The sequence below is a fragment of the Haliotis cracherodii genome, unplaced genomic scaffold, assembly GCF_022045235.1.
Source record: "Haliotis cracherodii isolate W230 unplaced genomic scaffold, xgHalCrac1.p SCAF_17, whole genome shotgun sequence".
In the NCBI taxonomy this organism is placed as follows: domain Eukaryota; kingdom Metazoa; phylum Mollusca; class Gastropoda; order Lepetellida; family Haliotidae; genus Haliotis; species Haliotis cracherodii.
In genome coordinates, this window is record NW_027266272.1 from 8,421,209 (window position 1) to 8,448,865 (window position 27,657).

The window sequence follows — 27,657 nt, forward strand, 5'->3', positions numbered from 1 at the left end:
CAATTTCACCTCACCTCACCTCGTCCACTGATCAACTCTCCGGTTGAATGTGAGAAACAAAATAAAGATTTTACTGAGCCCGGGGAGGCTCAGAAAGAACCACATGTACAAGCCGCGAAGTAAGTGATTTTTGCAAAACTCCTAAAGACTTCTCTTCTTCTTTTCCTCATATACCACAAAAAAGAAGAAGTTAAAGAGCACCCAGATTTTTTTCACATGACAAAATATACCATATGTATGTCTGTCTTGTTTGTTGTTTAACGCCGCACTCAACAATATTCCAGCTATATGACGGCGGTCTGTTAATAATCGAGTATGGGCCAGACAATCCAGTGGCTGATATCATTATCATCGATCCACGCTATTGGGATACACGATGACATGCATCAACCAAGTCAGCGAGTCTGATCACCCGATCCCTTTAGTTGCTTTAACCGTTTAACCAAATCAGTTTACGAGATTTGATAGTGTAAACATTTTGCTTTTCCAGTATTCATTATGAGAGCGAATATTGCTTTACGCCACATCTGCAATCTTGACGTGCTATTCGCGAAACGTCGCATTCATTGTAGTATAGACGATGAATATTCATAGAACTATCTCCCTTCTCCATAATACCAACTTAAAATGCCACTTAAAGGTTGTTGTTTTTTTGTTAGTGATGTCGAAGAATCGAAACTCTCAGTCAAGCGTCTCATACACTGGTTATATCATATACTGGTATAATACATATTGATTTCTTTCCGCTATAACTGATCCACATTTAGAATCCAAATGTGTACCGTTTTAAGCAAAGTTGCAATTGCTTCTGCAACGTAAAATGTTTGTTTGTTCCTGGTCAATTTTCGCTGCCCTGAACGCAACATAAGCGTATTCCCACAATGCACTGCTTCATCGCTAGGGCTTATGGCGTTTTGGCAATGTACAAAAATTCCTCGTGCAGTAATCTCTCAAATCACGACATTTGTCGTAACATCTGAATTTCAAAATGATGAAATCGTGAAAAAAAAAGAGTTCAGAAAATATTTCTTCAATTATTTTTCACTAATATTTGTGAAAATAGTTAAACAGCGGTTATAAACGTTGTGCTGAGACAGCATATTGGATTCAAAAGTTAATGAAATCTCGTTAAACAGAACCGTATTCAAAGGACTGAACCGAAGTCGATATAATCATCCTATTTCAATTAATAATGACGACGGAATTTAACCTTTTTTGCGAAATCTAAAGTCCAACTTCCCCCTTCGTTTGCCTGTAAAGTTTCACATTGTTACAACCAGTTGACGACTAGGCTTCTGTCCGCCATTGTTGGCCCAGTGGCTCGCCTCGGACGATGTGAATATGTCGAGGCAGAAACGGAGAGGAAAACATGCCAGCCCATTTTATGACGACGAATATGATGCCAGATCATATGCCCATTTAGTTCCTACTCAGCAAGGCAATTACAAGAAGAAAAAGAAGAAGTCACGGCACAAGCAGTCAAGAGAAAGGGAAGAGAAGAAAAGTGCACCTGTCCCAAAGCCATCACTCGTAGCCTCGAGTTACGATGATATTAGGTAAATATGTGTGTTGTAGCTTAAGTACATATGTTGTGTAGTTTAATGCAATCTCTGAGATTTTACCAAGTTAACGTGAAAACCCATATTTAAGCTTATTCTTGTTAAGTTGTAGACTCGCATCGATGAAGGTCAAGGTCACTAGAAACAGTTCACGTGGATATTTGCCATGTGAAATATTGTGGACCTATACGCTTTCAACGAATGACACTACGTCACAAACGAGATTGATGTACCGAAAAATTGTGGAAATATTTGTTCTCATATTTGTAATTAATGCATTGTCAGTATTTGAAAAATAAAAAGCAATTCCAAAGGGTTGAAACGTTTCTTGGTGACTTGGCCTTGTGTGTTAAATATTAAAAGAACAATGCATCTGTTAAGCTCATCCCAGATCTTCAAATTTTGATGTGAATTCCATTTGAAACTATGGGCCATTATGTAACTAGTATAAAACAGTTTGATTTATACTAATGCCTTGTGCTTGTTAGTGAATGTTATTGCCAATAGTTGCGAAGATAATATCAGCTCAGTGTGGATTCAGATTAGAATAGGTCCTCAGCAACCTATGCTGGTCATAAGATAGTTTGGGTTGTAATACTCGTTGATTTAGTTATGTGTCATCATATGTTTTGGATGGTTGCTCATAATATTACAGGCCACTGTCATATGACTGGTATATTGCTAAGTGCAGTGTTAACAACCAACGAACAATAAGACTTAGAGTATATAAGTTAATGTAAAGTATTAAGATGGGTGCAAGTGCTGAGGTGTTTCTAAAGTAATAATCTCACGACCATAGTTGGGCCCTGACCTGGAATCTCCAGGGAAAGATGTTTGTTTGTTGTTTAACGCCAGACTCAGCAATATTCCAGCTAGATGACGGCAGTCTATAAATAATCGAGTCTGGGCCAGGCAATCCAGTGATTGACATCATGAGCATCGATCAACACAATTGGGATACGATGACATGCATCAACCAAGTCAGCGAGCTTGACCACCTGATCCTGTTAGTCGCCTCTTGCTACAAGCATAGTCGCCTGAAGACCTTTTCTACACCGGATCTTCAAGAGTTAGGGAAAGATGTGAATGATAATGTCTGTGGTTATTGTTTCTACAGGGTCACACAAATGCTGATGAGAAGTTTTGACCAAGTGCATGTAAAAAATATTCAAACTTTGTGTCAGCCTAACCCTTACTTGTCCACACAACATCAATCTTTGAACATGTTGAACACATTCAATACCTCTAAGGTATATTTACCATAATACATCACTATTACTATGTGTAATTTGTCATCTTCCCGAGGCAAGAGAGTTAATTGACTTTAAAAGTCCAGTTTCTACCCATTGCCGAACTAGGCTGGAATTTCTGGGCTCAATCGTAGCGCCACCAGTGGCCATTACGAGTTATGTCCTTTCTATGCCTCTCCTATTGACCAATCAGATTCAACCTCTCGTATCACTTGCATTTGCTTCAAACAAAACAGTGGCGCCTAGTCAAGACGATCTGATTGATAATCAAGATCTATATTGTGATAAAACGAGTCTTACATCATGAAGTGCATCAAATCACGTGAGCACCTTGATTAAAAGCATGAAAAGATTTAGAAAATATCTGTTGACAGGTTAGCGGTGCACATGCTTTGCAAATCCTGCAGTCGACTGAAATCTGCATTACACTTTACGAACCGGATTTCGATTTCGGTGCGCAATATTGATTGGACTATGCATAGACTCATTAGTCCAGCCAAAATGTAACTCCATAATACCAGCCTAGTTCGGCAAGGGTGGAAACTGGACTTTTATAGTCAGTTAACTCACTTGCCTCGAGAATATGGCTTTTGTGGGCTTAACATCAAACTGTGGGGATTTTAAGATTATGTGTCTGTTACCCTAACAGCAGGATGTCATTAATTTGTGCGACACAGTCTGCAGACCGGCCTGTTTCAAACTTGATAAATTTATGGGAGCGAGGGTGCAATCAGATTTTGTCAGTGCAATTTCGGTTTTCATGTCAACATGCACTGGGTACAGGTTAGATAAAGTTCCTTAAATCGATCCCTTATCTAGCTATGTCCTTACCATGTCCTGTTCATCTGTTCCAGGGTTAGAAACTAACAGTTTTTGTCCACTAGTCCTTATAATGATAACGTATAGCAAAACCCTTAAATTTTGCCAATTTCTTCTAGTCCTTAGGATACCTTTACCATTGGGCAGTTTGGTAAGGACTACAGGACTAGTGCCAATTTCTAACGCTGTGTTCTTGTTCTCTTGTCACTGCTATGGCCTACAAATCAACCAGTTTGTAAGGTTTCAGTGTGTGTTGTAGTGTAGAGCAGGGATCTGTTCTTCTTTTCCAACAACTTGAAGAAGCCTGTGTTACTGGGGACCAGTTATAACCCGGAATCCCTGTTGTATGAGGTGATGTTGTAAACTGAGTGGTCGGGCTTGGTGACTTGTTTGATTGCGGAACATCATAACCCAGTAGGGGTGAAACGATACACCAGTGCATTGTAAGTTTTCATGCGGCGATACGATACACGATACATTTTCTTCTGTATCGATACAAGACGATACACTTGCTTAAATATATCGTTTAGTGAACCCCAGCAATTTTGTCAGTCAAATATTACAAAATGTGTTGTAATTAGCGTTCCATATTCACTACTGAAAATAGCAGCTATTAACAGCTAGCATTTCCTTAAGAACATGCTCCGAAATATTCATAGTCAAGAAGTTTCCATGCAATTTGATGTAAATATGTGTATCGCGATATGTATCATATTTTTACCTATGTATCGAGATACGTATCACATTGTGACCTTGCTGTATCACTTCACCCCTATAACCCAGTAGCGTGGGATGCTGCTCATAATATCAATGGACCCGCAAAGATCCGGGGTAGTACAGGTCGCTGACTTGTTTGATGCATGTCATTGTATCCCAATTGCAAGGATCGATGCTCATGATGTCAGTCACTGTTTTGTCTGGTCAAGACTCGATTATTTTGAGGCATTGGCATCTAGCTGGAACATCACTTTGTGTGACATTGAACAAGAAACATTGAATGTGGCCATATGGTTCCTGACTGATAAAACATACGAGCTAGTCTAGAGGTTGTTGCTATCATCAACCATGTTTAACTCAAATGACATTTATGTAGCGTGTTTACACTCATTCTTACAGTATTAAACAATCAGCGTTCCGTTTGTGAGTGAGTATGGTTTTACGTCGCTTTTAGTAATATCCCAGCACTATTAAGTCGAGGGACACCAGAAATAAACTTCACACGTTGTACCCATGTGGGGAATTGAACCCTGGTCTTCAGCCTGACGAGTCAACGCTTTAACCACTATGCTACGCAACCACCTCATTTTTTTGTGAACGGGGTATGGTAATGTTAGTCTGAATTTGTTGTCAGATCGGAATATTTCAACCTTTGTAGTCAGCTGTTCGCTAATAATGAGAACATAGGGACAATGAAAAACTGTTCACATATGATATATGCACCAGCTAATGAAATATATAAGAGAATATAATCAATTGATTGCCATGAGTCGAGATAAATACAAAGTTAGTAGGAAGTCACAGAGCTCCAGATATCTTTTTGAGCAATTGAGATTTTACGCGAAGTTTTCTATTTTAATTGGTGTTATTACATTTTTCATTGGGTGAACAATATGTTTTCACTCATCTATGCATCATTCTATTGTGTTTTTCCCCAAATGAATGAACATTTTATGATTAAAAAAATTAAATAATGTTTTAGATGTATATAACGGTTATAATCATATAGGATTGACTCGGAAAGTAAATTAGCTCGTAATTGTGTTTCGGAAATAGCTGAAAAATCTTCATCGGGTTTCTGTGTGCTGTTTTCATACATTTGAGTTTTTCACTTAATGCACCTGTTTCTGTACGCAAGTGAACTGAAAGTAATTGGGTTTTGAATATTTTGGGGGGTACTTAACGCAAATACGCTGCTTATCTGTAGCTCCGAAGCCAGTTATGCCTTACACTTCATTCTTTGAACCTTTAACTGCAGAAATATTTTTGTCTGATACTTTGGGTGTGCATACCTTTGGTTTTAGCTACGTTAGTAGACTTCAGTTATGTGGTGTGGGCCTTTTGTTTATTATGGAGGTATGGTCAATCTTTCATAATAAAAGACTCCCAACAGCAGGGATGGAAAGTAACCGAGAACATCTAACCCGATTACTGGTAACAAAATGTTTGAAATGGCACTAGCCCTTGGACACCTATAACATCAACAAAACTCATACGGGCTTATGCTAGTTTCCATCCCTGAACTGTATTCTACTGAAAGTGATGCTTAGCATTATTTAGGCTTGTAGACTTGACAGTTCATGTGCACAGACTATGTATCTTATCCTGAAAGTTTGCATCATTTGACCATGCCTTCAAATACCATCACACTCTTTGACTTTAGCCACCAGTCTGAACCATGACTCAAGTTAACTTCTGTTCGGTCTAGTGAGCTCAGAAATATTGGCCCAAATAATATCACTAAAATCAACTTTAACTGATGTAAAGAGCCAAGACCAGGCTAGTAGCCTCTAAATTCTTTTCATCGACTGCCCTCAGATTTTTATAGGGGTGGTGGGGTAGCCTGGTGATTAAAGCATTCGTTTAACAAACTGAAGAACTGGGTTCAATTCCACACATGTGTACAATGTGTGAAGCACATTTCTGTGGTCCCTCGCTATGACATTGCCTGAATATTGCTAAAGCGGCATTAAACCATACTCACTGAGTTTTGTGACTTGTGAAGATCCGGGTAGAAAGTAAGTCTTCAGCAACCCATGCTTGTAACAGGGTTAGAAACTAACAGTTTTTGTCCACTAGTCCTTACAATGATAACATATAGCAAAACCCTTAAAACAGGCTAATTTCTACTAGTCCTTAGGATACCTTTACTATTGGGCAGTTTGGTAAGGACTACAGGACTAGTGCCAATTTCTAATGCTGTTGTAAGAGGCGACTATGCTTGTGAGTGGTGACTAAAGGGATCGGGTGGTCAGGCTCGCTGAGTTGATGCATGGTTGATGCCCATGATGTCAATCACTGGATTGCCTGATCCAGATTTGATTATTTACAGACCACCTTTAATGGCTTTATATAACTGAATATTGCTGAGTGTGGCTTTAAACAACAAACTAACAAACACTGAATTTTATGTCCATTTGGTTTAGGTACTGACGAAATATGTTACTGTTTCAGTTCGGATTCTGAAGTTGAGTTATCGAAACGAGCAGCAAGATCTCCCGGTAGAGTTGGTCCTAGTCGAGTGTCCGATAGAGAACGGTCCCGTGGGGGCCGTGCGGAATCCCCAGCCACAGCAATACGTGCATACCTCAACGACAGGAGTCAGAGTAACTCTCCAGTTATGAGGGAGGAAAGTCCTCCATATACGAGCTCTTCAGCTCGAAAAACAAATAAAAGACCTAGGAACTATTCCCCAGAAAAGGTGCGTGAATCTTCGAGAAGCTATCGCGAGCCGAGTGTGAAGCACCAGGAGCACCCTAAAGCTTACTCTGGGGATATGCCCAAGGCATTTAGTGGAGGGGGGGCATATAGTGGTGGTCGCGGTGGGGAGTACAGTCCCAAGAACACAAGCAAGCGGTATCGGTCACGAAGTCCCAGCCCATACAGCAATGCAAGATATGATCGTCGGGAGAGAAGCCCCCCAAGGTTAGTTTTTTATGAAGATCTGATTTGAATAGCTGTTTTTGTGGGTTTGTTAGATTTTCTGTGATAAATTGTAATATATTGATGTCTCGAGTTATTTTGTTTGTTTTTCCCTATTAAATCTTTTATTTGATTGTATGGAAAGATTTTGTATTGTCATTCATGAGCTGTAAGCTGAGTAATATGAGGTCGTCTAAGTTAAGTCAGATAAAGACTGATGCATGTTTGGTTAATGTAGTGTCACTTGTTCTGGTGGTCATGTGTTTGTCGGCGATGATGTGGACGAAATGTACGCAGGTGTGTGTCTTGATATTGTGTACCAAGGGAGGTAATCCATCTTTGTTTGATGTTTTATAATCATGTGATGTTGTACAGTGCTTTTGTTCATTACAGGGAGTACAGTAAGAAACAACATAGTCATGAAAGTAAAGTTGGAGGACTTTCTAGGTGGGTCTAGACATTGCCTCCACAGTGTGGCTTTAACATTAAGTCTTCTAGAAACATGGTAGTAAAGCTACCTATGGCTGCCTGTCTGAGTGTTGATATTAATATGCCTTCAGGGAAGAAATTAACCTACTTGACCGTATATTGATAGGCTAGGAACATCGTCAAAATGATGCCTTTATTATTAGTTTTGTTTGTTTGTTGTTTAACGCCGCACTCAGCAATATTCTAGCTATATGACGGCGATCTGTAAATAATCGGGTCTGGGCCAGACAATCCAGTTATTGATATCCATGCAATTGGGATACAATGACATGCATCAACCAAGTCTGCGAGCCTGACCACCCGATCCCGTAAGTCCTTTCTCATTATTGAAACAGTTTCTCTTTATCATTAGTGAAACTGGCTTGTGCTACTGCTTATATCTGTCACTGCTTCCCATCAACCAGGTGTGTGGGTGAGCCTGAGGTGGAATCTGTTTCTGGTCATGTTGGATACACCACGTGAAGTCAATGTCTTTGTGTTGTAGCTTGAATAATGCTAGACACAGTCTGCAGCTTTAACCAATAGCCTGAAACCCTCGTCTAGAAAAATTGTATTCAGTCAACTCGATGTGGGGACAGTTCAGCTAATTATAGCCCACCTGATAACCTGTCTAATTATACTGATGCAAAGAGCCAAGTTCATGCTGGAATGCTGAACAGTTTTCGGCACAGACTATATGCATGTTTGAAAACCTCTCTTCAGGCCCATATAAACAAAATACTGTATTAGGCACACCCGAACCAACATCTACATCAATCTATAAGCCGTCTTTTCAAAAGTGCCCTGTGATTAGTATGAAATTGAACCTGCTAGTCTATGTTTTCTTGTGTGTATTACACTTGTTTTACAGAAAAGACTCCCAGACATAATTTTCTGGTTACTATTGTTCATGTTGTTGGAGGGGGCAAGGCTGGCCCAGTCATCTAAGGCACATAGTTTCGCTGTGCAGAGTTGTGTCCCTTGGGCACGCCAGAAACCTGTGATTGTGGGTTCGAATCCCGGTCGCCCCGATTATGTTTCTAGATTTGTCAGCACCATACCCGTGATCGTGGGTTTCACCGAAGTGGTAAACGTCTGAGACCTGCATCAACTTGGGCTTTCTTCCCACATTAAGCTGACACGCCGTGATATAACTTGAATACTGTTAAAAGCGGCGGAAAACCCAACTCACTTACTCACTCATGTTGTTGGCTTTGTGCAGACATTTAGGCATATATTTCACTGGTCTATATTGACCTTGGCCTGGATATGGTGATCACTTCTGAATTGTAGAGAGAAGGCAGAAGCAGATCAATTGACGTTCCCGAGAAATGAATGCCTATATATATGAAATGTGGATTTTGGAACTCTAAGCTATTTCCAATACTAACACACTATGCTTCTAAAACTGCTGTGTTTTATTTCTCAAATAATCAGGAATATACTGGACAATTATCACATAGTTTTGATGCTAAATGGTTACTTGAAGGTACAAACATAACTTGTTTTAGATACATGTTCATTAGTATTTCAAATCGCGGTAAACCAGTTATATGGCACACTTCTTCTTACTCAGCATTTGTCTACTGAAGGGGCAAGGAGTAGCTCTGAAACGTCGTGACAAAGAATAAAAGAAGTTGCCCTTCATAATAATTGTCATGTATTCATGTTTTTCTACATGCCTATAAATGACTTCACCCTTACTTGACAATCGTTCTTTGAATACACTCAATACCACTTAAGTTTATTTACCATTCTACATCACTAATCCCTGTAACATGTAGTTTGTAATGCTTTCTCAGGGACTCGTGATGAGCCGGGTTAGAATAGGTCTTCAGCAACCCATGCTTGTTTTATGAGGCAACTATGCTTATTGTAAGGGGCAACTAATTGGATGGGGTGGTCAGTTTCGCTGATTTGCATGGATCGGTGCTCATGATATCAATCACTGGATTGTCTGGTCCAGACTCAATTATTTACATTATTGACTGTGTGTTGAGTTAAATTTAAAACGAATAAACAAATTTTCTTAAGCTTGACATCAACAAACTGTATCCTTCTACATGTTTAAGATTATGAGCACATGTTTATATGACCAGAGATTGTAAAATAAATGTGTAATTAATTTGTGACACTGGCAGCTGACAGTCCTATTATCTTTAATGAATTTATCTGTCCATGTTGCAACCTGGTTTTGTTTGATGCAACTTGGTTTTCATTTCAACATGCACCTGGTAGAGGTTAAAATTAAGTTCCTTTAATCAAATCCTGTTATGTTAATTGCTTAATTGGTCATAGATGTTTCTGGTCGGCGTGACTGTTGGGCTGATCACACTAATCAGTCATTGTTAATGAAGATGTTTACAATCCAGAGAGAGATGTTTCTGGGTGTAAGATGTGTTCCTTGCCACATGTCCAACTGTGATATAAACATTAGGCTAACAAGTACACTGTATCAACACTCAGGAAATAATTAATTTGACAGTAGGCTGAACATGAGGGTATTCTATGGTAATCCTGAATGGTTATCAATCTCAAAGAAAACGAAGGAGACTGTTTTTTTAATTATCTAGCACATGAAATGATATTCACCGAGGTCAGAGATGGATCAAAGTCACTGTTTTTGTTGGATTGTCTGGTTCAGGCTTGATTATTTACAGACTGCCGTCTTATAGCTGGAATATTGCTGAGTTTCTATCTGTAGTAAGACTTCTTCCTAACTGAAATTTCGATATCACTATTCCTTTTAGTCCAATACAACTCATATCTCATTTTTTTAGGTTTTGGTAAAAAAATTATGAAATATCCCCACAAAGTGTTTCAAATAGTGAGTCTGTGACTTTGATCAGTAGTCCAAATCGCATGTGTGGAAAATTTGTTTGATCTAGCAAGCTCAGCTAATAATAATCAAGTTTTCAGATTTGTTAATTTTCTAAGATATAGACTGAAAATCCAAAATGTCCTCCAAATTTGGTAATGATATAAATGAATATCCTATTGAAAGGATAAAATCATGTGCCGTATATTGGTGTGTATAAGGCGACCCCACGTATAAGACGACACCCCTGTACACGCCTTCAAAATAAACCCTTCAAAATAAACCCAAAATCCTATACTCCGTGTATAAGGCGACCTGGAATGAAGCACATCACAAGTGCGCACACAAACCTTATATATGCAATGAAAATATGTTTATCTTGCGGGTTTTTTTCTACGATGATTGGTCGCGTGTGTAACTCCAGCACATGTTGCCATTTTGTGTTTACATGGTACGACACCAAATTGGTGCCCGTAAAATAAAATTCATTTATGAAGTAATAACATATGAGATACAATGGTGAGTAATTTAATCGCCAATTAACTATGTTGTAACTAACTAGGCTTATATTTGCTTCACAATTAGCGTGTTTATTCCGCAATCACTTATTCACACTGTCTCCAACAGTTGTTCATACAACTGTAAAAACAGCGGGAATTGATTTCAGCTTCACCGGTTATCACATGTTAGGTCACATGTGCAAATGCTTACCAGTACTTCCGGCTCTCTACTCACGGATGTTGATTGTTTTACCATGTCAGCTGGTTTCGACAATCTGCATCGAGGCGAGGGTCATTTCAACTTTATTTGCAGAAATTATTAAACTTTATTCAAGGAAAAGAGATACAAATCATGTTTATGTATGGAAAAAGTTATTGGAACAGTTATTTAGGATGAAAAATGCGAAGTTTTATTGTCAAATGCTGGGCTGGCTATCGGACGCCAGTTGACATCGCCAGTGGAAAAAAATGTGAGATCTTCGACTCCGTGTATAAGACGACCCCCCTTCTTAACCCCCTCATTTTAGGTACGAAAAACTCGCCTTATACACAGAGATATACGGTAAATGTCTTATTTCCATTTGTCTCTGTTGTCAAAGAATGCTAAGAGCCAGAGAATGGGCAAGTCTGCTCAAAAGGTTTTTTACAGACTAATACGTTATGAAAGCATAAATTGTCCATGTCATAACTGGTTCATGCTTAAATCATATTATTTGTATTGGCAGAAAACACAAGTCGTCGAGAAGGTCTCAGGATCGGGGTCTTAGCCCACCATCACGGTATTCCACCAAGAAACACAACAGTCGTTCTAAGGCATACAGCAGTCATTCCTACAGGAGGGACTCCGTCAGTCCCTCCCCTAGTCCATCACGAAGTGGCTCATCTTATTCCAACAACAGAAACAATCCACATATTGAATATGCCTCAAGCTTAGCCGCTGAGTTGAGTAAGCATAAGCGAGCACGTGAAAATAGACGGTCGCGTAATGACAGGCCGATGCCATCAGATGTGAAAGTGAATCGTAGTGAGAGTCCAATAGTCATTCCGTCATCTCCTCCGGAACAGATGCCCAAATCTAGACATTCAATAACGCCACCTCCAAAGAAGCCAGAACGAGCTTTAGGACAGATAGAGGAAAACATTGTGATAAAAGTAGAGAATATTAAACGAGGTAGTGAGCATATTGAAGAGCGGCGTGTTGTTGAAGAGAGGAGGAGTGATAGGCTGGAGATGAGGTTAGACGAGAGGAGTGTACGGATGCCAAACCCGGAGGAGAACCGCCGCGCCTACCACCCAGGATCACTTACGAGGCTCCCCATGCCCCAGCTGTCTCCAGAAGACAGTGAGAGTGAGCGTGAGCGCAGTCGTAGTAGGAGTCCTTACAGGTTTGTACATGCTAGCCCCCGTGAAGATCAGGGTTAGAATTGGTCTGCATCAACTCTTGCTTGTCTCCCTCTGTGAAGATTTGGGTTAGAATTCGTCGTCAGCAGCCCATGCTTGTTGTAGATTCGCTGCCTTTGATGCATGTCATTGTATCCCTATTACATAGATCGATTATTATGTCAATCACTGGCTTGTCTGGTCCAGACTTGAATATTTACTTCCATCATGTAGCTGTAATATTGCCGAGTATAGCACCAAAAGAAATTGTACATGCTATGTTTCATAGCCCGATATGTAGTGTCTCTAGATATAGATGGTAAATTGTCAATAGTCTGGACCCTGTTGATCAAGAGACCCGCCCCCACAGGAGTGGACACCATTGGTCATATTCAACTAGTCTGCAGCTCATTTCTAACTGGTGGTTATATAGAAATTGATTTGGTGAGTTTTGAATAATATATGAAGTTTTACTATACTTGGTATGATTCTCTGATGCATCAAGTGTAATGTATATAGAAACAATATGTTTTGAAAATTTGTAGGAATACAGCATTCCTAGCTGATGATATGACCATAGTCTGTTCTCTTTATTGTCAACTAGCAATGAGAGATCATCTTAGCTATTGATTGTACACAAGTCCCGAACTGTGGCCAGGGACCTCTGTGATCCAGAACTGTGGTCAGGGACCCATGTTGTCAAGAACTGTGGTCAGGGACCTCTGTGATCCAGAACTGTGGCCAGGGACCCATGTTGTCAAGAACTGTGGCCAGGGACCCATGTTGTCAAGAACTGTGATCCAGAACTGTGGCCAGGGACCTCTGTGATCCAGAACTGTAGCCAGGGACCCATGTTGTCAAGAACTGTGATCCAGAACTGTGGCCAGGGACCTCTGTGATCCAGAACTGTGGGCAGGGACCTCTGTTGTCCAGAACTGTGGTCAGGGACCCCTTTGATCCAGAACTGTGGTTAGGGACCCCTGTGATCCAGAACTGGTCAGGGACCCATGTTGTCAAGAACAGTGGTCAGGGACCTCTCTGATCCAGAACTGTGATCAGGGACCTCTGTGATTCAGAACTGTGGTCAGGGACCCATGTTCTCAAGAACTGAGGTCAGGGACCCATGTTGTCAAGAACTGAGGTCAGGGACCCATGTTGTCAAGAACTGAGGTCAGGGACCTATGTTGTCAAGAACTGAGGTCAGGGACCCATGTTGTCAAGAACTGAGGTCAGGGACCCATGTTGTCAAGAACTGTGGTCAGGGACCTCTGTGATCCAGAACTGTGGGCAGAGACCTCTGTTGTCCAGAACTGTGACCCGGGACCCATGTTGTCCAGGACTGTGGTCAGGGACCTCTGTGATCCAGAACTGTGACCAGGGACCTCTGTTGTCCAGGACTGTGACCAGGGACCCCTGTTGTCCAGGACTGTGGTCAGGGACCCCTGTGATCCAGAACTGTGGTCAGGGACCCCTGTGATCCAGAACTGTGGTCAGGGACCCCTGTGATCCAGAACTGTGGTCAGGGACCTCTGTGATCCAGAACTGTGGTCAGGGACCCCTGTGATCCAGAACTGTGGTCAGGGACCTCTGTTCAGAACTGTGGCCAGGGATACCTGTTGTTCAGAACTGTGGCCAGGGATACCTGTTGTTCAGCACTGTGGCCAGGGATACCTGTTGTTCAGAACTGTGGCCAGGGATACCTGTTGTTCAGAACTGTGGCCAGGGATACCTGTTGTTCAGCACTGTGGCCAGGGATACCTGTTGTTCAGAACTGTGGCCAGGGATACCTGTTGTTCAGAACTGTGGCCAGGAATACCTGTTGTTCAGAACTGTGGCCAGGGATACCTGTTGTTCAGAACTGTGGCCAGGGATACCTGTTGTTCAGAACTTTGGCCAGGGATACCTGTTGTACAGAAATGTGACCAGGGATCACTATTGTTCAGGACTGTCTCCAGGGGACCAACACAGACCATGTTGCTCAGATCTGGCTTGATTCAAAGTTGAACCAAAGTTGACCACAAATGACATCTTTAATCCAGAACTGTGACCAGGGAGATTTGTGGCCCAGAAATGTTGCCAGGGACCCCTGTGATCCAGAAATGTCGCCAGGGACCCCTGTGATCCAGAAATGTTGCCAGGGACCCCTGTGATCCAGAAATGTTGCCAGGGACCCCTGTGATCCAGAAATGTCGCTAGGGACCTCGGTTGTCCAGAACTGTGACCAGGGACCCAGGGACTCCAGGGGACCATCCCAGACTATGTTGCTCAGAACTGGCTAGATTCACTGTTGGGAAGAACCAAAGTTGACCACAAATGACTTTTACATTTTATGATTTATTTTGTGTATTATGATTATTTACATTTTCCTCAGTTTGTCTGTCCCTCCCTCTAAGGGGATTTCTTTTCTCTAAAATAATTTTTAGTCAGAGAAAATGACATTTTACACACTGATGTTACCGGTCTTGATCTCAAATGAGTTCCAAAATTGGTGTTGTAAATTCCTTGTTGAGTTGTGGCCCTTGCTCTGTGCGTTTCAACTTAGTGCATACTGCATGAAATGGGGACAATTTCTCAAACTACTGAAGTTACATGAATGAAAGTTTGCATGCTTGTCTAAGAGATACTTGTCAAGACCTAGTTCAAAAATGGGTGCCCTAAATTATACTTTTACAGAGTTACTGCCCTTGATCTATTTTGTTTTAGACCCACTAAGGCCCAGGGTAGAATAGGTCTTCAGCAACCCATGCTTGCCGTAAAAGGCGACTATGCTTGTCGTAAGAGGTGACTAACAGGATTGGTTTGTCAGGCTCGCTGACTTGGTTGAAGCATGTCATTGATCCCAATTGAGCGGATCGATGCTCATGATATCAATCATCGGACTGTCTAATCTAGACTCGTTTATTTACAGATCGCTGTCATATAGCTGGAATATTGCTGAGAGCGGCGTAAAACAACCAATCAACCATGTTATTTTACTTGGTGCATAGTTTCTGCAATGGGGACAAATTTTCTCAGAAACTGCTGAAATTTATCTAAGAGATACTTATCAAGACTGAGTTATTTTTTCCCCGAGAAGTGGCCTTTTATGTGTATGAGTTTCACATTTAATAATTTTTTCTGATGACATAGTGTCCCAAGTTCATATCTCTTAAGGCTTTATAGAACTCTATAGTTTATATTCACTACTATATGAACAAACAAAATTCTAATGTGCCCATGGCAGGGGATAGTGATAACGTCTTTTTTCTTTGTTACATGTGTTTTAGCTTGTCAAATGTGACTGTGGATTTTTGGATGATAAAATACTTTCTTCCATCTGACGCAGTGAGCGGAGGCTGACCCCACCTCCCCCGCGTCCACGAGGCATATCAGACCTCCCAATGCCACCCGGTATGGATGAAAACTTCCAAGATGATGATGCAGACATGGACATCGAGCAGGAGGATGAATCAAAACCTGATGATGCACCAGCGAAATTTAAAAGGCCGAGGTGAGAAGAGTTATTAAAAAATTGATTTTGATTTGAAATTACCCTATTTATGTGGTAAGGATGTCGGGGTCATGTTTCTTGTAAACCTGGTTCTTGTAAAATAGATCTGTGGATAGGTATCAAAAATACCATGCTTGTCCCTGGGAACCAATTTGGATCAGAAAGGTTCCCAGCACCCATGCTTGTCCCCGTGGAGATTCCACATCAGAATAGGTTCCCAGCACTCATACCCATCACTGTGGAAATTACAGATCCACATAGGTTCTCAAGCCCCCATGCTTGTACCCGTGAAGATTCCACATCAGAATAGGTTCCCAGCACTCATACCCATCAATGTGGAAATTACAGATCAACATAGGTTCTCAATACCCCATGCTTGTCCCTGTGGAGATTTAAAAGCAGGGTGAGGTACAAAACAACCTTAGCGTTACTACTGTTGTAAGTCGGTGTTAAGGTATGGGTGTTATGATCACCTAAGCACTAAGACTTTGTACAACGCCACCCTGAATAGGGTCCCTGCACCCCATGCTTGTCCCCATGGAGATGACAGATCAGTTGTCCCCAGCACCCCGTGCTTGTCCCCTGCACCCCATGCTTGTCCCCATGGAGATAACAGATCAGTTGTCCCCTGCACCCCATGCTTGTCCCCTGCACCCCATGCTTGTCCCCATGGAGATAACGGATCACAATAGGTTCCCTGCACCCCATGCTTGTCCCCATGGAGATAACGGATCACAATAGGTTCCCTGCACCCCATGCTTGTCCGTGTGGAGATAATGGATCACAATAGGTTCCCAGCACCCCATGCTTGTCCGTGTGGAGATAATGGATCACAATAGGTTCCCTGCACCCCATGCTTGTCCGTGTGGAGATAATGGATCACAATAGGTTCCCTGCAGCCCATGCTTGTCCCCATGGAGATAACGGATCACAATAGGTTCCCTGCACCCCATGCTTGTCCGTGTGGAGATAATGGATCACAATAGGTTCCCTGCACCCCATGCTTGTCCGTGTGGAGATAACGGATCACAATAGGTTCCCTGCACCCCATGCTTGTCCGTGTGGAGATAATGGATCACAATAGGTTCCCAGCACCCCATGCTTGTCCCCATGGAGATAACAGATCAGTAGTTCCCAGCACCCCATGCTTGTCCCCATGGAGAAAACGGATCACAATAGGTTCCCTGCACCCCATGCTTGTCCCCATGGAGATAACGGATCACAATAGGTTCCCAGCACCCCATGCTTGTCCCCATGGAGATAACGGATCACAATAGGTTCCCTGCAGCCCATGCTTGTCCCCATGGAGATAACGGATTACAATAGGTTCCCTGCAGCCCATGCTTGTCCGTGTGGAGATAATGGATCACAATAGGTTCCCTGCAGCCCATGCTTGTCCCCATGGAGATAACGGATCACAATAGGTTCCCTGCAGCCCATGCTTGTCCGTGTGGAGATAACGGATCACAATAGGTTCCCTGCACCCCATGCTTGTCCCCATGGAGATAACGGATCACAATAGGTTCCCAGCACCCCATGCTTGTCCCCGTGGAGATAACAGATCACAATAGGTTCCCTGCACCCCATGCTTGTCCCCATGGAGATAACAGATCAGTAGTCCCCAGCACCCCATGCTTGTCCCCGTGGAGATGACAGATCAGTTGTCCCCAGCACCCCATGCTTGTCCCCGTGGAGATGACAGATCAGTTGTCCCCAGCACCCCATGCTTGTCCCCAGCACCCCATGCTTGTCCCCGTGGAGATGACAGATCAGTTGTCCCCAGCACCCCATGCTTGTCCCTGTGGAGATGACAGATCAGTTGTCCCCAGCACCCAAAGCTTGTCCCTTTGGAGATGACAGATCAGTTGTCCCCAGCACCCCATGCTTGTCCCTGTGGAGATGACAGATCAGAATAGGTTCCCAGCACCCTGTGCTTGTCCCTGTGGAGATGACAGATCAGAATAGGTTCCCAGCACCCTGTGCTTGTCCCTGTGGAGATGATGTGATCATGTTTCAGACTGACTGAATGAGGAATTATGACCATGATAATTGAGGAAATAATCACTATGTTTCAGGCTGTGTCTACAGCGGCGGACAGATGACAGAATCAAGGGAGATTGGGGTGAGAGGAGCGTGGACCTCTTCAAGATACTGGAGATCATTGGGGAGGGGACCTATGGCCAAGTGTATAAAGCCAAGGACAGATTCACAGGTACATGGTACAAAATGACCACAACACCATTAACATGGAAGGGGGCAGACTACACACATGCACGCATGCACACACGCCGCAACACCCCACCCTAGATTAAAGAACAGTAGCAGAATTTGATGACCCCCCCCCCCCCTTAATTTGTAAATGATTAGGGGCATTGAATGAAATGCTATGCCAAAAATGTGTCCCATGTTTTTTGTTTTGTCAACATGTTTGGTACCCAGAGCCAGTAAATAATATCGACTCTGTTGCAGATGACTTTGTGGCGTTGAAGAAAGTGCGTCTAGAGAATGAGAAGGAAGGGTTTCCTATCACAGCTGTCCGAGAAATCAAGATTCTGAGACAGCTGCAGCATCCGAACATTGTCAATCTGAAGGAGATAGTGACAGACAAGCAAGATGTTCTTGACTTCAAGAAAGATAAAGGTTCGGGTCTTATGCTGTATGGCAATTAGGGGTCCCTAGGTTGTGCAGAGTTGCATCCCTTAATTATGCCAGGATCTTTTTATCAGGATTTTGAATCATGTTTTATCCCACATTCATCTTATGCGCTGTGAAATACTGATCGAATTTACACAATTTACGCTGTTACTTAGACTCTGTGCTGATTCTTGGTCCTCAGCCTATGCTGGTTGTAAGAGGTGACAAAATGGATCGATGACCTGCTTGACAGCATGTCATAGAATCACGAAGATGTGGAACAACAAATTTTAGTGACCGCAAATTTGTTAAAATCTGGTTTCCCACATAAACACCTCCAAAATATGGTCCATGCTCCATTGCAATGAAGTTTCAGCTGAAAAGGAAATGTCCAATCTCATCCCTGTATATGGCAGGAATATTGCTGAGGTATGCGTTAAACAAGAAACATCTGTTGCATGGAACTAGAACCCATTCAACCCTGGGCAAAACATGTTCCCAGTATCCCATCCAGTTCCTCATAAATCTGACTACCCGTGAAGGTTCCGGGGTAGAAAAGGTCTTCAGCAACCCAGGCTAGCGGGCATGTGCTAATTTCCATCCCTGATTAAACACGAGGAGTGTGTGGTGTGAGTCATTTTGCCTTCTATTTTGAAGTATTAGACATTCTGAAATGTCTGAGTTTCCCTTGCAGGTGCCTTCTATCTGGTGTTTGAATACATGGACCATGATCTCATGGGCCTGCTGGAGTCAGGCTTCGTCACCTTCAAAGAAGAAAATATAGCATCATTTATGAAGCAACTTTTGTATGGTTTAGATTATTGTCATAGAAAGAATTTTCTTCACAGAGATATAAAGTGTTCGAACATTTTGCTGAACAACAGGTAAGTGATCTTCTTTCTTGTCTCCAAACATTTATTCATTGAAAAAGCATAATAAATTTATTTCAAGAATTTACAAAACGGAATGTAATATGTGGATCTTTAAATTAAATTGCTGATAATGATATTGTGTTTTTGTGTCTGTGTAGTTGTGTATCATTGGTAACAGTGTGGAGATTTGTTCATGCTGGTTTTCTACTGTCAGCTGTCATTTATAGCTGTCAATGATTGTAAGACAACACTCCCTGCAAATCATTGGCTTGTTCTAGCAAAGATCTGCTTTTTGTTCTTCCCGTAGTACAATGTATGTATGCAGTCTGTGCCTGCATCCACTCGTCCAAAGCCTTTCTAATTGTTTCTGGTCTGGCGAGATCTGCTTGTACTTGTCCATAATCTAAGACCAATATTTACTGAAAATCATGCCAAAGTACAAGATTGGGAAAGTAAAGTCAAAAGTTCCTTACACAGACTGTATGTAAATATTCTGGTGTTCCAAACACGTTGCTGGAAGTACACCTAACACTATGCTCAGTGTGACCAAGAATATGGCAAAATTAACAACTATATAACATCTGTCCTTCCAAGTGAATAATGTAGTAATGGTAGAGAACAAGTTACTTCCTTTATGAAAACATCTCCCCAATGGTTAAATTGTTGTTACCTGTGGAAATACACACAACCCCAATAGCAGTGTGTCATCTGTGTCTGTTGTTGGAACATAGAACTGATGCTGTGTGTTTTGACAGAGGCCAGATCAAGTTGGGAGATCTGGGTCTGGCTCGCTACTACCATGCCGACGACCGTGAGCGCCTCTACACTAACAAGGTGATCACGTTGTGGTACCGTCCACCGGAGTTGCTCCTAGGAGAGGAAAGATATGGTCCACCCGTTGATGTTTGGAGTTTGGGGTGAGTTCACATCCCAAGTATGTGGAGATGATGGGCAGACCTGGTTTCACCATTGGCTCAAGCCAAAAAATCAGTTTTGATGCCCCACATGGTTACAATGTATGAAACTGTAGCCATCGTGTCTGAAATATTGCTAATGTCAATGCTCCATGCTTTGAGCAATTTCAGTTTGTGACATGGCATGACAGATTAACTATAGTTAGTAATTTGGTGTTTTAACTACTTTTGAGTAGAATTATTGGAATACAAACTCAATTTAGTCCCTTCCATATCTTAATTATATGAAATTTGTTAATCCTGATATTTGGCCCCAAATGTGTGACTAAAAGTCTGTAAAATTAAAAATTCCAAACTTTTGAACTTGAACATTTCCCAATTCAGTCATATCTTCATTTTTCGAAGCTGGCTGTTTCACCAATAACCAATGCTAAAGATAACAACATGTTAATCTTCCAAATGTTAAGTGAATAGATGAATTAAAAAAGTACACGTGTTTAAGGCGGCTTCATACTTGATGAAGTTACAGAAGTACCATCTTGTTTGAAGCCTCAGAACTACCAACAAGCTACAACTATTTGCCTCAAATTTCAAGTTTTTTGTTTCCCCGATTTCTTTCCTATTCTGCACCAAAGTTATCAAATTAAGCTAGAAAACCAGTTTCTTCAGGAAGTGTACTGCAGAACTCCTCTGTAGCACTATGAGCAACTGTTGAGATTGATGAGAGTGTTACAAGTGGACTATACCCGGGAAGATCCTGGGTAGAATAGGTTTTCAGCAACCCTTGCTTGTCATTAGAGGCCACTATGCTTGTTGTATGAGGCGACTAACGAGATCCGGTGGTCAGACTCACTGACTTGTTTGATGCATGTCATCGTATCCCGATTGCATGATATTGATGCTCATCATATCAGTCACTCCATTGTCTGGCCCAGACTCAATTATTTGCAGACTGCCTTCATATAGCTTGAATATTGCTGAGTGCAGCATTAAACAACAAACAAAACAAATACGAGTGGACTATTATTGTTGTTGTTGTTGTTATTACTATTACTATTATTATTACTGATGGCATGATGTATATTTCAGGTGTATCCTGGGTGAACTGTTCACACGTAAGCCGATCTTCGCGGCAGTGCAGGAGTTTGCCCAGCTTGAGCTGATCAGCAAGACATGTGGCTCCCCGTGTCCCGCCAACTGGCCGGATGTCATCAAGTTGCCGCTCTTCCATACATTCAAGCCAAAGAGACAGTACCGGCGAAGGCTCAGGGAGGAGTTTTCCTTGTAAGTACTGTAGAAGGAACCTCGGGGTCAGGTCAAACAGGTTTTACCTTCATGTTCAAGATTATTGCACATGCATAGTGACGTGTGTGTTGGGCTGCTTGTACATGTCTGGACTTATGCCAGTTTCAAAGTGCTTGCCCACTGAGATACCATGCTGCAGTTTAGCGTGGATACCCCACTCAGACACATACCAACTCCGAGCCGGGTAGTCATGATTTTATCCCCTTAATGCTGAGCATCATATTTGGTCGTATCTTTTTCATTGTGCATATTTGGACAATATTGTGTTTGTAAATTTAGTAATTATGTTAATACGGACATTTTGGTGATGCACTTGTGTGATGTGGAAGCATCACATACTCCAACCTGAAGTGTTAAAAACTAAGGGAGTACTTAAGTTTTGCTGCTTCTGAGGCCATTAAATATCATCCCCTGGACTTTCATGCTTACATTTGATCACTGAAACATTCAGCAAAGGGGACAGAACTTTGCCGATTTTAGAGTACTTATGCCCTGTTACATTGTGTTCCAGCATCCCGAAGGCAGCTCTGGACCTGATGGACCATATGTTGGAGCTGGACCCGTCGCGGCGCTGTACCGCGGAGCAGGGACTACAATGTCCCTGGCTCAGAGACATCAATCCTGCTGCCATACCCCCTCCAGAGTGAGTGCTCCAACACAGTATTTGTCATGGGCATCATTGCATCACCCAATTACTTACTAGCATGATGGGGCATCATTGCATCACCCAATTACTTCATGGCATGATGGGGCATCATTGCATCACCCAATTACTTCATGGCATGATGGGGCATCATTGCATCACCCAATTACTTACTGGCATGATGGGGCATCATTGCATCACCCAATTACTTACTGGCATGATGGGGCATCATTGCATCACCCAATTACTTACTGGCATGATGGGGCATCATTGCATCACCCAATTACTTACTGGCATGATGGGGCATCATTGCATCACCCAATTACTTCATGGCATGATGGGGCATCATTGCATCACCCAATTACTTCATGGCATGATGGGGTGTCATTGCATCACACAATTACTTCATGGCATGATGGGGTGTCATTGCATCACACAATAACTTACTAGCATGATGGGGCATCATTGCATCACCCAATTACTTCATGGCATGATGGGGCATCATTGCATCACCCAATTACTTCATGGCATGATGGGGCATCATTGCATCACCCAATTACTTACTGGCATGATGGGGCATCATTGCATCACCCAATTACTTACTGGCATGATGGGGCATCATTGCATCACCCAATTACTTACTGGCATGATGGGGCATCATTGCATCACCCAATTACTTCATGGCATGATGGGGCATCATTGCATCACACAATTACTTCATGGCATGATGGGGTGTCATTGCATCACACAATTACTTCATGGCATGATGGGGTGTCATTGCATCACACAATAACTTACTAGCATGATGGGGCATCATTGCATCACCCAATTACTTCATGGCATGATGGGGTGTCATTGCATCACCCAATTACTTACTGGCATGATGGGGCATCATTGCATCACCCAATTACTTACTGGCATGATGGGGTGTCATTGCATCACAATTACTTCATGGCATGATGGGGTGTCATTGCATCACCCAATTACTTCATTGCATGATGGGGTGTCATTGCTTCACCCAATTACTTAATGGGGTGTTATTGCATCACCCCATTACTTAATGGGGTGTCATTGTAATCACAATATCGATACTCATGATATCAATCACTGGATTGTCTGCTCCAGACTTGATTATTTCTACAGACCGCCGTCATATAGCTGGAATATTGCTGAGTGTGGTGTTAAACAACACCCAAACAAAAAAACATTGCATCACTATACATAATGTCATGTTTTGACTGCATCATCTGATCACATCACAAAGTTCTCAAAATGTTTAGTGAACAAAAGAATTGCCTCACAATACCTGTTTCCTGGACCAGTGTTTCCATTGTACTGTTAGGTTGCAAACTGTCATAGTTTTGAAAATATTTTTGGGTTTAAAAATATTTTATTGACAAAAACTAAATTGAGTCATTTACTAATTTCTCACTTCTCTTCTGGGTTGCTCATATGGGCTGTAACTTATGTACTTCTGTTCTTCAGCTTGCCAAGAGACCAGGATTGCCACGAACTGTGGTGCAAGACAAGAAAGAAACAGTTACGAGAACAGCAGCGCAAGGAACAGGAACAAGGCGGACCCGTCTCCAAGAACAGCACACCCCAGCAACCACCGCGGCAGGAGAGAGGAGGAAGAGACACAAGTAGTTCCCAGAGATCAGCAGATTCAGGGCGAGGGGACCGACGCACATCTGTCAGTGATAGCAAGTCTACAAGTTTGTTTGGCAACAATAGCTCAACCAAAGACCAACACAGTATTCCCGGATTGGATGCGGCTGGTAAGGATAAAAACTCTGGCGCCGGGGACGCTCTGCCTGCCATGGAGCGGCAGAGCTCTCTTGAGGCTAACAAAGTGAACGCAGCCAATCTGGCGCAACTGATTCAGCTTGCACAGGGAGAAATCAGTGTATCACAGATAGCAAAAAGCTTGAACATTACTGTGGACCAACAGACATCTCAACTGTTGGATAATCTGAAGCAACAGCTTCTCATGGCTGCACCACCTCAGAGTAAACAGGGTTTGGGTGGTTCGAACCAGAACTCCCAGGGCTATGGTTCACAACCTGTAGACATGTATGACCAGGCGGGTGCAGGGGGTGGGGCTGCTTATGGAAGTGGGTACAATTCCGGTGGGGGCCCCTCTACATTCGTGTCCCAGACGTCCGTCGAGGAGAAAACCTCTTCCGATAAGAATGCAGGGGTAAAGGCAGCATTAGCTCAACTTCTTGCTGAACAGGGAATAGGGGTGGTGGCTGGGTCGAAGGTGATGGGGGGTAGTGATTCTGACAGTAGTGGTGGGGCAGGGGGATACAGGTCGGTCAAGAGCTCATTTGGGGCTTCGGAGTCCGGGCATGGGTACAGCAGCCAGGGCTATGGCTATAATGTTCCCAAGTCGACAGCTCCAGGAATGACAACAGACACTCATAAGACTGATGCCCAGGGCAGGAGCACCATGGCTGCCGTCACAAGCACGACCTTGTCTACAGGTGGGCCCCCCCTTCACAAACAGTACAGCTACGGGTCGGATGATTCAAAGGGAAGTGCAACAAGTGAAAGTTATGGCTACGGATCACAAGGCCCTCCTCCCACTCAGCAGGGGATGGATGGTACCGGGAGTTCAATCAAGGCGAAAGTTCAAGGTTACTTTGACCAGTACAAGGCACCGCCCCCGGGAATCCCCCCGCCAGGTAGTGGCATGCCCCTTCCTCCTCCAGGCTTCAGTCGAAGTGGGTACTCCGTCCCCCCTCCCGGACAGAGCGTCCGTCACTCTAACCAAGGTGCTGGAAACATGCAATCAGGGCCTGCACCGATGATGCAAAACTACCCAGGGCCCCAGGGACAGTATAATCCTGGTCAAAGCGGCTGGAGATAGTACAGACGACCCCGGCCACAACTGTTATTCCATGGCAAGGCAACTGGAGTTGATTGTCAATGTTTTGGGGGTCATCTTTTGTTAGATGAATATTGAGTATTATGATTCTTAACTAAAGAATAAGTCAGGGAATGGTTGCTTGAGATGAGTTAATTTTTGAGGATATATGTTCAGTCTGATGACAGTACCATGATTTGTACATATGAGATTTTTACTGTTCACATGGTTTAGGTATATGTTGATACTCTGCTCATGGCCAGCGCCTCAACAGTCTCTGGCTGTCTTTGATGAACAGGCTGCAAGGCCATTACAAATGCATCTCAAATCATTTTGTGCAAATAATTCAGAATTAGGTTTGTCCTCATTCTGACGTCACTGATCTGTACACATCAGGAAGAATAACACACCTGCAGTTTATACAACTATGAACGAATCCCATTGACTGCAGACACCTTTTTGGGTGAACAATTAGTCCTGCGACATAGGACCGTGTTTACTGTGTCATTGATGATGGTCTTTTTGATGCTGTCGGTCGATGACGTGCGTTGAGCTGTCAAGCATATTCAACAGTTGATCTACACGTTTATATGAAGGAAAACATTTCTCAAAGTTCTTCATACAAGAGACACTCTGTAAAATGACCATTATATTTTGCTGGTTGTTTGCCTCAGACTGACATGTCTTAGGTTTGCAGACCTAGTACAAACATTCGTGCCAAGAATTAATCAATGAACAGTTCACCATGCTTTGATCACGAAATGAAAAGTGTTTTACAGAGGTTGAATGTACATTAGTTGGACATGTACATGGGTTGTCCTGCATTGCTTCAAGTGCTGCAGTCTCCTCTCCTGTACCTTGGTTCCAGATCAGTAAAAAAGCGACAACCTTGAGTAAGTTTTTCCAGAGATTTGGCTTAGTTTCATAAGCCACGAGTCTGAAATGAGTTGTAAACTTGTTGGGCTCAACACTCGGTGTTGATCCTGTATCAAACCTGTTCTCTATCGAAAGAATGTATGTGATATGACTTGGGTATCATTTGCTACCCTTCCATTTTCTATGATCATTACTGTCGGTGGTGAAATTGCACTGACATATAAACAATTATGTATCTTTTATGTAGTGTTTAAGCTTTGTTTCTTACTTTGCTCCGAGTTTTGTTGAAGCACTAAGATACACTCCCATGGAGGCAATAGTCACTTTGGTTCTATTCAATCGTAGAATTTACTTAGTGTTTGAAATTAAGCATGAAAGTAATGGGCCCTTATATGACGCTTATGTTGCAAATAATTGATTACTGGGGTCACTAGAACCAATACTACAGTACTACACATCAAGGAACCCAGAGCCCCTCTTAATTTTCTGTCAATGCAAAGAAGTTGTAATTCAGACAACCTGTTGAGATTGAAATGGATCAAATTTGACAGAAGCATGATTCATCTATAATGAAGAGATTGTTTCCATTCAAAAATGATTATTTCATGGGAAGTTTCTTGTATGTTTGTGATGAGTTGAATCTTATTGGTACGTCGGCTACATAATCAAAGACAAATAAGTTCCTGATATCAAGTTTTTTAGATTCAGCTTTGTTGAATGGTGCGCTCTTCATTTTCATGGGCTTTTCTTGTGCATTGTACATTCACAACTCCAGTTTCAAATATTTAGACAAAAAATAATCAAATTAAGAGTGTAATTGAATTATTTGGACAAGCCTTGAAAGTTCATCTAAGCAATAGATCATGTTGGTAAACACTTGATGAGATATGGAAATGGTTAGTTTTATGTCTTTTATAAATTGTGTTGGCTGCTTTGAGTATTCATTTCAGTAAGACTCGCTCTGTTCGCTGTCAGTTTGCCATGCTTTGGTGAACGATGTCACGTGATTGGTGTCTGTCAATTATTACTCGGTGACATTGTACTATTAAGCAATTGAATAAAAACATACTTGTCAGAATCGCGTTGGTGGTTTTTATTAATTAATTTTTAATTTGTATTTGCTATTTACTCTTACCCACATTATTTTCGTGCTTGTGAAATTTTGTAGATCAGAAATAATGTCCGATTGTTACAGTCTTTGGTCAAGTGAGTTAAATAATTGAGATTGATTTGTTTGTTTATTATTACCATGCTGTATGTTTTATGTGAGGATTATGATTTGTCACTTTTCATATGCATTGTGTAAACATTTGTGGGTATTTTGATTTGGTTTATGTAATATGTGAAGGATATGTGAATGTATCTGAACATGTTCTTATGATTTGGTCATCGGTTTCCAAGTGGCTTTAGACGGTTACCTCCCATAGCGATGCAGGATCTGATATTCATCTGTGCCTGTGGCATCCATCAAAGTGGTATCAACCTGCATCACTTGGGATTGTTTTTACTTTTCACTTTCCAGTTAGGCTGACGTGATTTCGAAAATACTGTTTCAAACTTGTTGCAACTCTGATCGATTCTTTTTTTTTTAACCCCTTGGATTCTAATCAAGTTGGTTTAG

The 27,657-nt window shown here is 42.2% G+C and overlaps 1 protein-coding gene across 2 annotated transcripts; it reads left to right on the forward strand.

The window, feature by feature from the left end:
* Window positions 1-902: 902 nt before the first annotated feature.
* Window positions 903-27,104, forward strand: LOC139464872 (cyclin-dependent kinase 12-like). Of its 2 annotated transcripts, XM_071246433.1 has the most exons (12): window positions 903-1,556; window positions 6,800-7,270; window positions 7,661-7,714; window positions 11,779-12,438; window positions 15,759-15,923; window positions 17,999-18,135; window positions 18,393-18,563; window positions 19,252-19,441; window positions 20,185-20,346; window positions 21,433-21,627; window positions 22,160-22,291; window positions 23,777-27,104. In XM_071246433.1, exons 1-12 carry the CDS (start codon window positions 1,342-1,344, stop codon window positions 25,161-25,163), a joined length of 3,939 nt encoding a protein of 1,312 aa, XP_071102534.1. In that variant the 5' UTR covers window positions 903-1,341; the 3' UTR covers window positions 25,164-27,104. The 2 variants fall into 2 exon arrangements, with proteins under 2 accessions (XP_071102534.1, XP_071102535.1); XM_071246434.1 differs by lacking the exon at window positions 7,661-7,714.
* Window positions 27,105-27,657: the final 553 nt, after the last annotated feature.